Source organism: Protopterus annectens, chromosome 6.part1 (genome assembly GCF_019279795.1).
Source record: "Protopterus annectens isolate FY-2018-M chromosome 6.part1, PAN1.0, whole genome shotgun sequence".
NCBI lineage: Eukaryota > Metazoa > Chordata > Ceratodontiformes > Protopteridae > Protopterus > Protopterus annectens.
In genome coordinates, this window is record NC_056738.1 from 348,277,641 (window position 1) to 348,293,018 (window position 15,378).

The following is a 15,378-nucleotide window of genomic DNA, read 5'->3' on the forward strand; positions in this document are numbered from 1 at the left end:
CAGTCTTTGTGGTGTATTTGCTTTTAGATGAAGGTAAAGTTTATGTTGTTATAATTGCATTTATATATTTATTTATTTATATATATATATATATATATATATATATATATATATATATTTTTTTTTTTGCGCTCCCCATTTGGGGGGCACCTGACATCTTGGGCAAGAAAAACTAAAGAAAATGGCGTCGGCTGCATGTTTTATACCCCTGACGACTTGACGTCATGGAAGAGGAGACAGCAACCGACGCAGGGCCCAAGACTTTGGTATTCAGGCTGACTGAGGGCAACCTGCCAGCAGATTACCCAAATGTAATGACTGCAACAGTAAATACACTCGAACATCTACATTTATGGTAAGTGTACACAACTGTACTTTCGCAAGTGCTGGTCGGCCAACTCCTGAAATTTTTGTTTTCAAGTTTCAGAACCAAAGTCTTCAACTTAAAGCTAAGTACCCCATTGGGGAAACTTTTTTTTGCTCCTTACTGATGTCAGTAAAAGTTAATAATTGCATTACTTGCGGAAAGCAAATACCTCATAAAGATTAGATTTTCATTCGTACTGTATTCCTTGCCTAGGCCCTGACCACGACGCACCTTGCTGTCGGTTTTGTGCTTTATTTAATCAGCGCACTATCCATCGTCGGTATATTTTTGCCTTAAATATTTTGCTTCTCGGTTTAATTATCCAGAAATGTCATCGGTTAGCCATCCGACTACCGGGATTCCAAAAAAATGCAAAGATAAAGACAGAGACAGGCTGCCGAGGTCCAAAACTGCCGACGATGCTTCTCCTAAGCTAGTCGCCAGTTCGCTGGTACTCAGTGAGGTGCTTTTGCAGCCTCTGCTACCCGCTACTTCTGATTCGCAGACCTCTACTGAGACCCATTCAGAGTCCAGTATGCAGCAAGATACTTCAACTATGGAACACACCGAAGTCTCTACCTTGGCTGGGTCTGGAGCCACTGTGCAGGCACCGGATTCTGAGGGTGTATTCAGGCCTACAGACTTGCATATTAAATCGACACCTCCTTCATTACTAAGGCCTAAATCTCGATCCATGTAAAAAATAAAAACGAAGCTCAGGCCACATGCTCAGTCCCCTATGCCTAAAAAACAATGGCTGAAGATCTAATAACTCTAATCAGGGGTAGTCAATCCCCCCCTCCTCTAAGAGGCCTAGGGCCGAGCTTGATTATGAATCTTCTGATCAGGATTCTGTTTCTTCTGATGACCTGGATTTGTCCTTACCTACTTATGAGGATTCTGATGCAGAGGATTCTATTCCCTCTGCCTCCCCTCCTGAGGATTTTTCTTTTGGGGAAACTTTACATACTTTAAGGGAGCATTTTCACTGGGAAAGCCAGGAATTTTCTGATTCAAAAAAGAGGCTTAGGGATTTCCTTCTTCTACCTCAGAATAGGCCTTTGGCAGTACCTCCTGTACTAGACATTGTTGATGATGTTTTCTCTGAATCCAGTTTGGCCCCTGATTCCCTGCCTCCTGCTCTTAGTAAACCTGACAGATACTACAGGGTTCCTGAGACCCACAAGTTCCTTTTCAAAAATCCTGTTGCAGATCCAGAGACTATTTCTCAGGGTCCCAAGGGCATTAAGGCTTCTACTGCTAAAAGACCTACCCCTTCTGATAGAGACTCCAAGGCACTGGGTAGATGAGGTAAAAAGGTTTATACTTCAGCAACCTTGGCAGTCAGTGCTTTAAACTGCCAATTTCATATGTTAAAATATCAGCAACATGTCATTGGACTGCTTAAACAGAAAATGATGTTGATTCCTGACTGTGTGGAAAATAATGATTTACAGGACTTAATGCATTCTGTTGAACAAGTTGGAAAACATACTTTGCAATGTGGTTTTGATTCTTTACAGGCCTCTTGCAGGGCTGCAGTTACTGGGTCTGTGCTTAGAAGGCATGCTTGGCTTAAGGAGCAATCTGTGCCCGATCATGTTAAAGCAAAATTGTTGGATGCTCCTTTAAATCAGGACCGCCTGTTTGGCACCAAGGCTGAAGAAGTTAAAAAGATGGAAGATAAAGCTAAATCTATGCAAAATGTTAAAATATTTTTTACAAGTGCAACCTCCAAGGTTTAGTAGGCATTAGCATTCCAAAAATTGGTCCTTTCCTACCTCTTCCAGACCTTCTCAGTCCAAACCCAGATCCAGCAGAGCTCCCAGGCTTCAGTCCCAGGGTACGCACAGGACTAAGCAGTGGGGGGGTCTCCACTTCCAAATCTGAGAGTAATAAAACTCCCCCATATGGTAAACTGTCTCAGTGACTTATTTTTAAAACTTCCAAGCACTTCTCAACTGACTGCCCCTTTGTGGGGAAATATTGCTCTTTATGCAAAGAACTGGGAACTCATTACCCAGGACAAATGGGTTTTAAATATAGTGTCCCAGGGATACAGATTTCACTTCCACATGTTACCAACACCAAGCAGGTAGCCGGATCTACCCCCAAATCAGTGGGCAGAGGCCCCAAAGCAAGTACTTTCTCTCTTAAGCATGGGGGCTGTTCATTTGGTACCAGAAGAGGAAAAGGGACAAGGTTTCTACTCAAGACTTTTCCTGGTACCCAGAAAAGACAATTCATGGCATCCTATCCTGGACCTGTCTACTCTAAACACCTTTTTGGTGATTCCAAAATTCAAGATGCTGACTCTTCACCAGTTGCTCACTATGCTAGGCAAAGACGCCTGGTTGGCAACACTAGATTTAAAGGAAGCATACCTGCACATCCTAATCAGGGAATGTTGCAGAAGATACCTATGCTTCAAAGCAGGCTACACACACTATCAGTTTTCTGCACTGCCCTTTGGCTTATCTACTGTGCCCAGGGTATTCACAAAGTGCCTAGCTCCAGTCATTGCATTTTGCAGGCAAAGAAATATTCAAATATACCCATACCTGGAGCCAGGACATGCTTTTGAATCATCTGGCCTTTGTACAGAGGGTGCTAACTTGTCTGGGGTACACCATAAACGAAAAGAAATCACACCTGGTACCCTATCAGCAAATTATATTCCTGGGAGCAAGCTTGAATACAACTTTCCAGATGGCTTTCCTCACGCCAGAGAAACAAATTTATTTGACAACCTACTTCATACAAGTGGCCACAAAAACCCTGTTATCTGCAACGCAAATACTACACGCCCTGGGGTTCATGGCCTCCTGCAGTCTTCTAATTCCATATGCAAGACTGCATATGAGGAAACTGCAATGGTATCTAAAACGCTTATGGTGTTAACATTCTCAGGATCTAGAGGCAATGATTCCTGTCATACCTTGCCTACGCCTAGAGTTCCTCTGGTGGGCTGAGGCCTGCCACCAAAACAAGCGACTACCATTCACACTACTCCCTGCCGCCCAAACCCTAACAACAGATGCATCAGGCTATGCATGGGGGACTCACCTGGCAGGGAAGTGCATTCAGGGCAAATGGAACCCAAGTCAAATGCACCTACATATCAATCAAAAAGAAATGTTAGCTGTACAGAATGCTCTGACAGTCTTCAGGGACTACATTCTTCAGGACAACTAATGGTAAAGACAGACAACACTAAGGTTATGTGGTACATAAACAAGCAGGGGGGTAAACATTCCTACCTCCTCTGCAGACTAGCCATGGCATTGTGGAACACAGGCTTGAGCTACCAAGTGCACCTACAAGCTCAGTTCCTGCCAGGAAAATTAAATACACTGGCAGACGGACTAAGCAGAAACCTCATGGACCCACACGAGTGGAAACTGGAACCAAGGATTTTCAACATGCTGACAAGCGAATGGGGGACCCCAGACATAGATCTATTTGCTCCCCCCCCCCCCCAGAACTACCAGTTGGACAAGTTTTGCACAAGGACTCCCCACAAACAAGCCTGGAAAGTGGATGCTCTGTCCTTCAGCTGGAAAAACCTATCAGTCTACGCCTTCCCCCCCGCTGCCTCTGCTCTCCAAAGTTCTACTAAAAGTCAAACAGGACAAACCAAGGATGATCTTGATTGCTCCAGACTGGCCGCGGCAACACTGGTATCCCCTCCTGCGCAGTGTGTCGCAGTTATCTCCATGGCACCTGCCTCAGACCCCTTCACTGCTGTCCTAGCAGGAGAACCAAATTCTGCACCCTGAGCTTCCAACATTGAACCTAGCAGCCTGGCTAATCACTTAAACTCACCCTTATCATCCCTCAGCAAACCTGTGATGGATGTCATCTGGGATGCAAAGAGGCCTAGTACTAGAAAATCTTATGCTGAAAAATGGAAAAGATTCTGTGCCTGGAACCAATCTCAAGGGATGAGCACAGCAGCTCCCAATTTACCTCAGATTTTGCAATACTTAACTGAGATGCTTCACAAGGGCCTGTCTTTTTCCTCCATTAAAATACACGCCTCAGCCATTTCAGCTCATTATAACACAGAACCTCCCCTCTTCTCTCATCCTCTGCTCAAGCAGTACCTCAGAGGGGCCAAAAACTTGAGACCACCCAGGAGTGCTTCAGCCCCTGCCTGGGACCTTAACTTTGTATTGGAGAAACTCACTCTTACCTCCTTTCGAGCCAGCTGCTACTGCAGACTTAAAATTTCTTTCTTGGCAAACAGCTTTCCTTTTAGCAATCACTTCAGCTAGAAGGATATCGGAATTATAGGCCCTTATGGCAGTCATCATCTTTCATGCGGACAGGGTGTCACTCAGGACCAATCCATCCTTCATGCCCAAGGTGGTATCCATTGTGGCTCTTAATCAAGTCCATTCATTTGCCAACCTTCTTTCCTAATCCACAGAACAAAGGGGAATTGATACTGCACTCCTTAGATGTGCACAGACAACTTAGATTCTACTTGGACAAGACTAAACTTCAAAGGAAATCTGAACAACTGCTGGTGGCATTTGCTGCAGGGGCAGAGGGGAAGGCTATTTCAAAGCAAACCATTTCCAAATGGATAGGCCTTTGCATTCATTTCTGCTACAAGCACCATGGAAAACATATCCCACAGAGGATCAGACCCCACTCAACCAGGGCTGCATCTACCTCTACAGCCTTTCTCAGAGGCGTCCCTACCAGGGACATCGTAGAAGCTGCAACCTGGAATTCTGTACATACTTTCACCAAGCATTACCATCTGCCAATTTGCTCTAAATCCAGTGCTGGCTTTGCCACTGCAGTCTTGCAGGGCCTTATAGCTGGTTCTAATACTTTCTAAATTCCTCCTCCCATCCGTAGCTTTGGGAATCTACCCATATGTGATGACTGCAACAGTGAAACAGGAAGAACATAGTACAGTTGTGTACACTTACCATAAATGTAGATGTTCGAGTGTATTCACTGTTGCAGTCCTGGTTACCCTCCCCCCAGCCCCTTGTCTTCTTTTGGCTATACCTCTACTCTCCTTTACTATGCTTAAAAGCTTTTTGGTGTATTTGCTTTTTTGTTGGAGGTATAACCTTGTATTTGTATATATTTAATTGCTTCCCATTGGGGGGCACCTGACATCTGGGGCAAGAAAAACTGATGTAATGGCGTCGGCTGCATGTTTTATACCCCTGATGTCACGGAAGAAGAGACAGCAACCGACGCAGGACCCAAGACTTTGTTAATCAGGCCAACTGAGGGCAACTGCAAACAGATAACCCAAATGTGATGGCTGCAACAGTGAGTACACTTGAACATCTACATGTATGGTAAGTGTACACAACTGTACTTTCCTGATGGCTATCCTGGGAATGTTTGCATATTCAGTGCTTAAATCACTATAATGTTCCTAGTGATACCACAGTCACTAGATCACAAGCCCACAGTTGCACCTACAATGCTTTCATTGCTTGGGAAAGTAGCACAGTATATAGCACTGCCACAGGCACCAGCACTTCAGCCTGGTCAATAACAGAAGGTAAAGTGAGAAGCTTGAAGTCTACATCAGCTCTTCGAAGGTGATTACTGTCTAGTGCGGGAACTAGCAAAAGGATGATTTTTTTGCAGTTTCTGGTCTGTTCTGTGTTGACTGGAAAAGTAAGGAACTCAGATGCTAGGCATCCATTAAACTCTCCTCTTGCAAAGTCGACCAGTGAGGCAGCCTCATACCTGGAAGGTTCTCCTTTAGCTAACCTGTATGTGGCCTTTGAGGAATGGAGCAAGCAAAGCATGTCCCAACACACTACTGTAGTTCATCCCAGTGTTTCCACACTTAGCAACTTTTGACCATCATACAGAAGATAACTGCATCCAACCAGCAGTCAGAGCGGTCCTGAGACTAACTCTTGTTAGTATTTGGTATCGTAGGAATATAGAAAGTTACTACGCTATTGGCCCTGAGGCCCTTACAAGCCTAGCCAAGAATTTAGCCCATGTTCCAACAAGTCAGCACCTTATGCCACTGTCCAGCAGAGACACAGGTAGAGTCACAGGGGTGTATTTTCTGTTCCCCATGCAGTTATCCAGGTTGCCCTTAAAAAGGGTTAATGAAGTACTCTGCTTGATGTGGAGAGGGAGTGTTTTCCAAAAAAAGGGGGAGCCTGTGGGACACAAATCTGTCCCGCCAACAAGTCCTATTGATGTCACAGACCAGGTTGAGGTTGCTTGTGTGGGTTGTTCGAGTGGAGCTTGACTTGTGAATATGCAACAGTCCCATCAAGGTGACATCTGAGATTGCTTTGTATGCCAGACAGAGGTGTCACCTCTGAGGAATCTGTATGACACTGAGTAGAGGGATAGGGCCTTTAGCCTGTCTATGTAGGGTAGATTTTTGAAGCCGTGGATTCTCCTGGTGAGGAACCTCTGTGCTGCTGCATGTGCTTTGTGAGGTACATGCCATAAGGGGCATTGTACTCAATAATGGGTTTTATAAGGGACGCAAAGTGGCTTGTGTATGAGACAACCGTACCTTAATTCATAGAGCCCTGTGTTGCCTTGATACAGAGCTGTGTGCTACTTATTAGTGGGACTTGGGTGTTATATTTCAATGCAGTTACCGTTGGTTGGGCCTGTACTAGTGAGGCCCCTTAAGTAACCTGATGTACTGCTCCTTTTAGGATGCTTGCATAGTATGGAAGTCATACACTTTGTATTATGAAAATTACCCTAAAGATCAGTGTAGAAAATGTGTAAATGTATGTAGTGGTGTGCAGTCTGGGGGAAGCAGAGCAGCATTGCCCTGCATACCAGAAGCTTAGCTAGGGTGGGACAAAGGGGCAAGGTGCTAGGAGGCACTGTTGGCAGTTGCCGATGGTGTTTTAATATGGTACTGGTATTCAGAAATTAATGCCAGTACTGTAATTGCTGTTGGTGTTGTTATTGCTGAAGAACTTACAATTTACAATGGAAACTTTTTTTTTCCTCAACTTACAGTTTAAGGAAAACTGATAGTGCTTGCCTGTTGAGCACCAAATGCGCAAATTGCTAATCCAGGTATGTCATACTGAATTTGTATATTGCTGCGTGTCCTTTGTGTGTGTGTCAGAGTGTGTAAGGACAGTGGGTCTGTGAGTGTATGTATTCCATATATTGTGTGAGTTGTGGATGACAACTACTTGACATGACATGCGACTTACATAGACGGAGAGGTTGTGGATGCAGTATGTGTATGCAGTTTGTGTATATGTCTGTTTGTGAACATGTGCATAACCCATCAAACATACCTCAGAAGTGCTGGGATATAAGCATAGTGCTAAGATTTTAACTTCCTGATGTAGCCTTGCACCTTCTACATTTACGGTGTCATAAAAAAATGTAATCAATTTGAGTGCATACATCTGAACAAAACAATAAGACTGTACAGTGAGTCATTACTAACTGTATGGGCTGCAATATTCAAAGACCCTCGATTCTGAAAAAGAGTGTAGTGTTGCTTCTATCACAGTACTAAGATGGCCAGTGCAAGTCTTTAAATGCTCAGAGACTGTGAGTTTTGCCCCTGTAACTTGATGGCCATTACTGCAGTGCAAGACATGCTCACACCCCAAGGTTTGACAACTAATTTTACGGCTCTTAATTGGTGGCTTATGTCAATTACTTTGATAGTTGTCAGAGTAGCTGTCAAAAGTATACCTTAGTATTTGTTGGTGTTTTGTGTCCGTGTGTGAATTATGTGCATTTTTTATGTGTAGGTGTGTTACTAAGTGTATGACTCAATATCTGTATGTATTTGCATACACTTGTGCACATTCCTGACACTCTGGGAGAGTGAATTTTTGCATATTTATGTGTGTAGGACCTGTGCTGGTTCTGAGGGCATTTATCTGAGCAGTGTAGAACTGCTCAGTTGAGTGAGTCATAGACTCTCCGATTCCTTGTTAATGAGATGTTGCCCTTGTGGGATAAGCATGTCTGTAAATCACAAAAAAGTGCAGCTGCACAAGTACATTGGTTTAGTGCAAATTGCTTTGATATCTGAATGCCAACCATTGTCTTGTAGATCAGGTGACTGTCACCTTTAGATAATTTATAACAAACATAATTTAATTGTTCCTGAATAGTCAAGTTTGACAGGTCTGTGAGTTTTCTAGTAAGGATGCTTACTTTTCCAGTTCTTTCATTTGTCTTGTTCAGAAGCTACAGAATGCAGCAGAGTATTCAATATGGTGTGGATTAGTGATGTGTAAAGTGGTAGGTACAGTGACGACCCTTAACTGACTAATTTGCTATTTAAAATTTGATAGGCTACGGAATATAATTTTCTGACTTTGGTAGCACCTTGTCAAAGTATACATTTTTTGCTATTGTTACTTTAATAATGGTATCATTTGTTATGATCATTCATTTTATGGTCATAGTTTGTCCTTTTTTGCTAAGAGTCATCATGCTAAATTTTTCTGACATTAAAGCTGAGGTCATTATGACTTTGCCAGATTTACATATTTTCTAGACCCGTTTTGGAGAAATTCAGCATCTTTTATTGAAGTAATGTTTTACTCAGTTTGCAGTCATCTTTTCCTTTCGTTATCCATAATCTATTTCAGACTTTTATATCTGAGTAGTCTGTAAAGAAGGACCTGTCTTGCAGACCCACTGGGATACCACTGGTAACCCATTTTGGGACATACAAGTAAACCCCCCTCTGTCTCATGCTCCCACTGTTTTCCATGTCCTGCTGTTACCTCTTCAAAGAACATTACAAGCATCAGTGGGTATGCTGTCTCTTTAACAACCCCATGTTACATTTCTAACAGGATTTAGTCCCCTGTGTTATTTGGGGAAAGCTCTATTGTGATTCTTTCACATACTTTGATCAAGGAACTGTTTTCCTCCATTGGAGCTCTGCAAGTTTGTACTGTTAACTTCCAAAGATTACATCCTGAGCCCTTTAATAAAAATCAAGTTATATCCTTACAGTTCAAACGAACGTTCATATCTTGAGCCGTAAGTGTTACAAAAGAAGTGTAAATCAGCACAAACAAATTTGTACATCGGTAGCATTCATTAAATTCAAGGTCTTAAACGGGATTTTATAAGTCAAAATAAACACAGTAAATATATATATATATATATATATATATATATATTTTTTTTTTTATAAATTTTGTAAACAAATTATGCTACCTCAGTAACTGCTCAAGCTACAATACATACTGTCATCAGTGCAAGTTCTCCAGGCTGTAAGGTTTCATATGAGACTAAAAACCACATTCCAAAAGTCTTGTTCTTCATGTGAATGATTTACTGCAGTGTAAACCTGCCCTGATTCTGTAAGATTTATTCTCAATGTAAGTGACTTACTTTGGTGTAAAGCTCATCTGTAAAGCAGGCTTACGCTGGGAGCCAGATTACCAAAGACTTATTGTAAGTGTAAGTCACTTGCACCGACAACAAGTCTTTTGGAATCTGGCCCCAAGTAATTATATTTCTCTGTCTGCCTTACTTGTATTTGATATTTAGAAAAATATGAAAATTATGAAATATAAATAGTATATGAACATTTAATACATGTTGAGTTGTACTTCACACAGTATTAGTGCAATTTTTTTTGCCTATCACATAAGAATTAAGATGAAATGTATTTCTTTTTTGCAGCATGTTTTTTTTTCATTTATTGCAAAGTCTGGTGCAAGGCTGGGTAGATGCATTGTTTGCTTTCTTCATCAGACTTGGCAAAGTATGTTTCTTATCAGGTGCTGATATCTTTAGCTTTGTATTAAGCTTTGTTTTGCCCATTTTGTAGCACATGCTTCTATTAGCATATGCTAGTTTTTCTCCAGGTTTGGTTAAATTGTTGTAAGGTATGCTGTCTACATGTGCAGTAATGCTGCAAAGATTGTTGCCTCTTTCCTAAAGAATATTTTCATAATACATGTTCATTCACAACTTGAGTTTTTATACAGCTGATGTAGAATTATCATCTGAGACTTGGCAACATATTTCCTGCAGAAGATTCTGGTATGCCATTAGACTCATTTTGTAAAGTGATGGGTTAGGGGTACTGTTAACTTTTGTATGGATTACATCATGGTGTAATGGACATCCTGTGACATGACCTGTTTAAGATAATTACCAGTTTTGTTGTCGACTCCTAGATGAGCCTAACATGATGTAATGGTCATCCTGTTGTGTGATCTAAGGGAGATAATTACCATTTTTGTATTCTCCTAGATAAGCCCATCTAGCAGCAAATAACCAATCATATTAAACTGCAGTCCCTCTGTACGTAAAGGTACTATAGTGATGTTTTCAGAGCCAGGCAAAAGGAGTTCATTAAAAGTATTGAGTTTTAACAAAGGTGCTTCATATTGCTTGATGTAGCTCATGTGAAACGATAACGTTTAGTTTTGAATTGTAACTCAGTACTAATTTCCTATTTAAATATTGGAGTTAAGAAAAATAGAGGGTTGTTCATTACAAGGAACACTTGGCTCATGACTGGGAAACTGATAGCAACTAGAAACTTCCATTCTGGATGAGAAGGTGTCTGTCAGTAACTAGTTATGTAATTTTGTGTATAAGGAATTATATCCAGGAAAGGGAAAAGGGGATAAAAAGGGAATTAGGTTGCTAGACATTGTGTCTAAAACCAAGAAGGGACTAAGAACCTCAAGTATTTGATTCTCTCTCTCTCTTATATATATATATATATATATATATATATATATATATATATATATATATATATATATATATATATATATATATTTACACGCACAAATAGCCTGAGCAAACAAAAATAGGTTCTTAATCTTAAGCTTACATTTAGCTTTAAATGTACAGTAAATTGCAAACAATGTTGTGAACCTCCATGATCATTATATCTCATGCATTCTGTGTAAAAATGTGGCAGAATTCTTTTTTCTGTAATTTGTAATGCAAATAACTCTGTGTTGTTGTAACTGCCTCTGTGTCCAGGTCTTGCCGAAAGTAGTCTTAGGCTCAGCTCACCTTTCAGCTTACCAAATAAAATAAATAAGATGTGTTTAATACTCATGTCTAACTCCTGGATGTCAAAGATGCATGAATATTAGGTGACACAGACTTGAAAAGATAATTAACATGTACATGAGAGGGAGGATATTTTAGAACATGTTTATATCTTTAAAGTGATATTTTAATTGCAACTTGGCTAAGTAAAAACTGAAAGTAGGCTCCTGGATTCAACACGAACACTGTAAAATCTCTCAAACAGTTCTGTGAGTATAAGGGACTGTTTGGCAGTCATTCAGAAGTATTGGTATAATGGCAGGGTTTAAGAGCCCATGCAGCAGTTATAATTGGCTTGTAGAACATCACAGTAGTGAGAATCAGTATGGGGCAAGATAAAGTTGCAGCTGATTTGTAGCATAAGCATTACCAGGGTGATAAGGGCACAACCGTTCTTTATTTATTTCTTTGTTAACTGAGTAAGCGGAAATAAGGACCTTTTTCAACCATGATATAAGCCATGGATACAAGTATTAAAAGTAGGTGTTAGTCATTCAAACAGTTACTTGCTGTGTTGCAAATACATCCTAAGATGATGACTAAAGCAATGAAGCCAACAACAACTTGACATGGTAAAAGCAGATGACTCTGTGTATAGCAGCTATAAGGTATGTAACAATGGACAAGGGAAATCCCTCAGGGCAATACGGATGCAAAATCAGAGGCAGAACAAAGAGATAAACTGATAGTGATATGCATGTTTAATTAATATCTTTCTTTGTTTGTGAGTGAATAAGGCTATGGGTGCAATTAAACTTTGTATTGACTGTGTTACTGTTTCCTAAAGGTGCCCATTTCATCTTCTATGTCCAAGAAGGAGAGTTCAAGCTGGGAAGCATTTGATGACTGGTCTAGTCAGAAGGAAGACAGCCATAAAGGTCAAACTTCTGCTACAGATGACACATGGGACAATTGGGGTAATGATGATTTTGGGTCCAACCGGTCACATAAATCAAAAGCTTCTAAATCACAGCATGTTGCTGCAATTCCTGAAGGGACAAAGCTGGCAAGTGAATATGACTGGGACAAAACTACTAAAAGCAAGCAGCAAGAAGATTTCTTGTCAGCAGTTTCTCCGAAGACATCAGGAAGTCAGGTATATGACCCTTCTGAAAATTTGTTTCTTTTTGTTTTTCTGAAAACTAACAGAATGACAGTATTTCTCCCTGCAGCCTATTTGTCATTTATACATTTTTCTCCCATAATTTAATATGTAGGGAATTTGCGTGAATGTGTTCTTCATGTTCTGTGTTTCCTTTAAAATTTGTCTACCTTTGTGGCTTACTTCATTCTTAAGTCATTATCAGGTACATTGCGACTTCCCACATCACACTGTTGTATAGGAATTGCTAGTAATGTCATGGCATTTTTTGTCCCCACATTAGGAAAAAGCTGTAAAGTATAAAATGTCCTTAGTAGTAACAGTACAGAAAACTGAGAAATTAATAAGCATTACACCTTTCTAAACATTAAGGTTTGTTAAATTTGCCCTGAACATATTCCCATGTGTTTTAAAAACTACTTCATATACCTGCCCCACAGGAATCTCAGGATATAAAGATGCATGGACCAAACATTTCTTCTGCATGAGTATTTATTAGATGCCTCATAATGATTACTTGGATAGTTGATTGCTGGCAGCACACTTTTCCAAGCTTTCAGTTACTTGCTACTTGAACTTCTGGGGCCATGCCTTAACTGTAGCCTAGAGTTACTTCTGTAAACCAAGAAGTCATCCTTCATTTCAGTGTAGACCTTGTCTGTATAAACTCTTCTGGTCTTATAGTGTTAAAGCATCTTCCTAAAGTAGAACAGGGTTTAGAACTGATTTCCAGTGGATGTTGACAGTTTGATCTCTAAATGTCTCTGCCTCTATAAAACCAGTTTGTACATCTGACAGTTGTTCCTCATATTGCGTACCATATCGCTTGAATGCTTCAAGACTATATTCATTTTTGAGTAATGGGGGTCTCCACTGCTGCCTGTGATGGGTCTACATTTAGGTTGTGTTGCTGTTTTCACTGGATAATTACTTGTTTTTCTACTTTGGTTCCTCTGCCTGTGAACATCATTGTATATCACTCCTCCCTATAACATTTATACCTTTAGATAACAAGGCATGATTATTTCAGATCTGTGTCAGCTTATTTTATCGGTACCACTCTTCCTTTAGTGTACTGATGTGATATCAAGTACCCTTCTTGGAAGGACTTTGATTAGTTTCATCCTCTGTTCCATTCTGTTTCATCATTTTTTGTGGAGTTCTGATGTTAAGGGCATCTGTGTTGTTTGCTGTCACATGCCTCAATAGGACACACGTAATCTTTGAACCCAGCAATTTTTTCATACTCTTCACATGGTTGTGATCTCAGTCCAGGCATTCCTTATGGAAAAATTCCCACATTCAGTGCTTAAAGCATGGAACTGTAATAAGTATTTTTGCAGCTGTCAAATAAACCAGGGAACCTGACAGCGCAGTCCCTACTGCTTAGGAGAGGAGCACGACGTGAAGTATTGTGTGACAGTGATTTAGCCTAGGCAGCTGTAGACATAGGTAGAAGAAATGCCTAGCAGTCCCTACTGCTTAGGAGAGGAGCACGACGTGAAGTATTGTGTGACAGTGATTTAGCCTAGGCAGCTGTAGACATAGGTAGAAGAAATGCCTAGCCCATTTCATCACTTAGGGAATGGAGGCATTTAAAAAATGCACAGAACAGGGATCACTGGGAAAATGGCAGTCCTACTTCTTTTTCAGAACACTGTCAGAATGTTAAAGAATTTGAGGGGAGGCAGCAGTCATACCTCAGTGATAAGTCTTGTAAACAAGATGCTGTCCTTGTCACCATGTGTCATACGCTTACCGTATAAAGCAAGGGCTCAAGTTCATGGAGGACAGCAAGGGGTTTGCAGGTGGTCTACTCCAGCTTATCACTTTGGATTCATTTATGTATTTCAGGATGTAGTCCCTGCCATTTTCACATGAGTGACTGGAGCATTCTCATGACTGTCTGTATCCCAGATTGTGGCGCTTGAATCACCTTGCAGAAACTTGCTGTTACTACTTAGGAGTGTGCCGACTCTTCTCCTTAGGCCTTCCCCAGTCCAGCAGTGCTCATTGGCCCAGGTTAAGGGAGGGTTCACTAAGTTCTTAGTTCAGACCCTTGATGTTAGGCAGCTGTTTGAGGATTAGTGGGATATGTTATGGAGTAGACTTCCCATACATGTCAAGCAGAGCACCTGACTGGCCCTTTTCAAGAGAACTCTTGATGAGTGGATGGGAAATAGAAAATTTTCCTCAGTGGTCACTGCAGTGGCTTTTCTTGACAGAGGCACTGGGAACTAAGGTCGGGTGGCACGATGCCAGGGTAATCCTGTGGGCTAGGCTTGTAAAGGCTCCAGGGCCCTTAGCCTAGTACACATATATGAACCTGTGTTCTTGTGGATACAACAACACAGCCTTAGGAAACATAGCCTGATACTAGTACCAGTCCCAGTGCAACACTCAATTCCATACCCAAGCATTGGCCAATATGTTCTAAACTGATGGTGTTGTCATTGAACATTCACTGCCCGTCTTTTTTTTTTTTGTCCTTTTTACCCCAGCTGCCTGCTGACCATCAAACCCTGTCATTGTCATGTTGCCTGTACATCCTCTATCACGTAGGTAAGAGCCAAGCAGAAGTGTCTATCATATTGGCAGTCATCAGGAGTGTTCATATTTTGTTTTGTATGCTACCCTGTCCCTGCACAGGTCCCACATAGTGTTGGGAGGGAGCTTGGAGTGGGTTACAGCAAAGATTGTACCCTCACTTCTACAAGGGTCATTTCCTGTCAGGCAGTGCTGCCCCCCCCCCCCCGAAGTACAGGCAGAGGTTTTCTGTAGTCTTAACTAGGGCAGTATGCCCCCCACCCCCAGCTGTGTGCCTCCCACCCCAGAACTGTGAGAGGTGAGTGGGTCATAC

At 41.3% G+C, this 15,378-nt stretch overlaps 1 protein-coding gene across 1 annotated transcript in view; it reads left to right on the forward strand.

Moving 5' to 3' along the window:
- SCYL1 (SCY1 like pseudokinase 1) overlaps window positions 1-15,378 on the forward strand; it is a 1,581,020-nt gene that overhangs the window by 1,452,153 nt on the left and 113,489 nt on the right. The window contains exon 16 of the mRNA XM_044075764.1: window positions 12,204-12,512. Coding sequence (XP_043931699.1) covers window positions 12,204-12,512 — 309 coding nt within the window. The remainder of the gene's footprint in view (window positions 1-12,203; window positions 12,513-15,378) is intronic.